The 2,301-nt window shown below is 74.5% G+C and overlaps 1 protein-coding gene across 1 annotated transcript; it reads right to left on the reverse strand.

Moving 5' to 3' along the window:
• Nucleotides 1-557: 557 nt before the first annotated feature.
• On the reverse strand, nucleotides 558-1,712 carry FAM43A (family with sequence similarity 43 member A). Its single transcript, XM_021536790.2, has one exon. The coding sequence runs from the start codon at nucleotides 1,644-1,646 to the stop codon at nucleotides 558-560; it is 1,089 nt and encodes a 362-aa protein (XP_021392465.1). The 5' UTR covers nucleotides 1,647-1,712.
• Between the last annotated feature and the right edge of the window lie 589 nt (nucleotides 1,713-2,301).

Here is a 2,301-nt window from a genome sequence, read left to right on the forward strand (position 1 = left end):
CCGGGGAAAGCTATTCCAGGAATTTGGCAGATCTTCAAGGGCTGAGCCGGAGGTAAACAGCCCGCGGCCGCCTCCCCTCCTCGGGCCGCAGCGAGTTGGGGTCCGGCTCCGGCGACCACCGGCACCGGCACGGGAGGGGCGGCCGCTCCCCGGGATGCTGCGGGACGCGGGGGCACCGCGGGGAACCGGCGGGACCGCGAATTTCCCGAGGGGCCTTGGCGGGGCCGGAGGGGTCCGGTGCGCCCCGGTGGGGCCGTGCACGCCCGGAAGGGACCGTGCATTCCAGCAGAGGCCGGAAGGAACCCGGTGCGCCCCGGCGGGGCCGCGCATTCCCGGAGGGAACCCGGTGCGCCCCTGCGGCGCCGCTCAGCCCGGAAGGGACCGTGCACTCCCGGAGGGAAGCCGGTGCGCCCCGCTGGGGCCGTGCACTCCCGGCAGGGACCGGGAATTCCCAGAGGGGTCATAAGGAACTGGTGCACCCCGGCGGGGCCGTGCATTCCCGGAGGGAACCCGGTGCGCCCCGGCGGCACCGCGCACGCCCGTATGGGCTCGAGTGCTCAGCCGGTCTCGGGGTCGCCGGGGGGCGGCTGCTCGGCGTCGCTGCCGGGCGGGGCGGCCCCGTCCGTGCCGCCGCTCTCCAGGGAGGACTCGCTGCCCGTGCTTTCCCCAGAAAGCAGGCGGCGGACGCGCAGGTCGGCGCGCAGCGAGCGCAGATCGTTGCCCAGGCTGAGCTCGCCCAGGTCGCGGAGGAGCTGGCCCAGCTCTGGGCTCTCGCCGCGGCCGGTGCTGGGGCGCAGCAGCTCGCCCTCGGGCTCGCCCAGCGCTTCCAGGATGTCTTCGCAGTCGCAGTGCATGGCCCGCTCTTCCTGCTCCTCGCCCAGTAGGTCCTCCGTGATGGAGCCCAGCTTGGGCGCGCTGCGGCTCCGCTCTACCGGCGGCTTGTAGCAGCACTGCCCGTTGAGCAGCTTGCGCAGCGGCACCAGCGGGATGCTCTGCTCGCCCACCAGCTGCTGCTGCTGGTGCCGCGCGTCGTCCCGCTTCTTCAGCCGGCGGAATTCGGCCAGTGCCGTGGCCGAAGTCTGGTAGAGCAGCAGGGCCATGGCCTTCGCCTTCTCGGGCTTGGAGACCAGCACGGCGTGGCAGCGCAGCATCACCGCCTTGTGCTTCAGCTCGTGGCGGTAGATCCAGGCGAAGACACGGGGCAGGCGCGGGTCCGCCACGCAGTAGGTGACCCGGTGCAGCAGGTAGAGGTGGCCGGGCCGGCGCAGCCCCTTGTCCTCGGCGTGGGCCATGCGGATGCCCTGCGCGCTGATGGTCAGCTTCATCTTGGTGCCCTGCCGGCCCGCCTCGCTCTTGCTCCAAATCTTGCAGACGGCCAGGTCGGTGCAGCCCTCACCCTTGGACTGGATGGTGGTGGCGTTGCCCAGGTAGAGCACAGTATACGTGGGATCTTCGCTGGTAACGCGAAATTTCCGCCGCTTGGAGCGGAACATGCTGCCCACGCGGTGCAGGGCGCTCTCGGGGCAGGCGCGGGCCAGCGAGGTGAGGGCCGAGTAATGCACGCTCACCGCGTACCCCTTGGGCTTGCTCTGCCGCCGCGCCTCGCCCGCCGCCAGCTCCACCTTGCTCCGCTTCCAGGGCAGCATGGCCCCGCGGAGCCGCGGCTAGGCGCCGCGCCGACGGCTCCGGGCGCGGGGGGGCATGCCACGGCGGCGGCGGCTGGGCTGCCCGCCCGCCTCACATCCTTGCGGGCGCCGGGCCGCCGCGGCCGTAGATATAGGCGGGCGCCGCGCTCCGCGGGCGCGGAGAGGGGAGGCCCCGCGCACCGAGGGCGGAGCGCCCGCTGCCCGGGCCCGCCGAGCCGGCGGCGCGCTGCTCGCCGCCCGCCCGCCGCCGCCGCTCTGCGCCGCCCGCCGCGGCGCCCCGGCCCCGGCCCCAGCCCCGGCCCCGCCGCGCCGCGGGGCGGGCACGGGGCGGTGCCAGCCCGGCCGGACGGCCCCTATCCCCTCCCGCTCGCAGCGGAGCGCGGCCTCCAGCGGGGAGCGCCCGCCGGTGCTGCCGCGGGCGCGGAAGAGCGGGACCCCCGTGCGCCCCGTCCCGCCCCGGCTCGCTCGCCACGGAGGGTGGGTGGGTGCCACAGCGCTCTCCTGCAGCTTCGTCAGCACCGGCGGGGAGAATGGAGAGGGCACCGCAGGGCATCCGTCTGCCCCAAATCCCCTTAAACTGATAAAAATCCCAGGGCTACTGCTGGACCCCCACGCTCTGAGAGATCCCAGGGCCGGCAGAGCCCCAGCCTCAGCC

The sequence above is a fragment of the Lonchura striata genome, chromosome 10 (assembly GCF_046129695.1).
Source record: "Lonchura striata isolate bLonStr1 chromosome 10, bLonStr1.mat, whole genome shotgun sequence".
Lineage (NCBI taxonomy): Eukaryota > Metazoa > Chordata > Aves > Passeriformes > Estrildidae > Lonchura > Lonchura striata.

Coding starts and splice junctions, on each gene's coding strand:
- FAM43A (XM_021536790.2), bottom strand. CDS start 1,646: ATGCTGCCCTGGAAGCGGAGCAAGGTGGAGCTGGCGGCGGGCGAGGCG.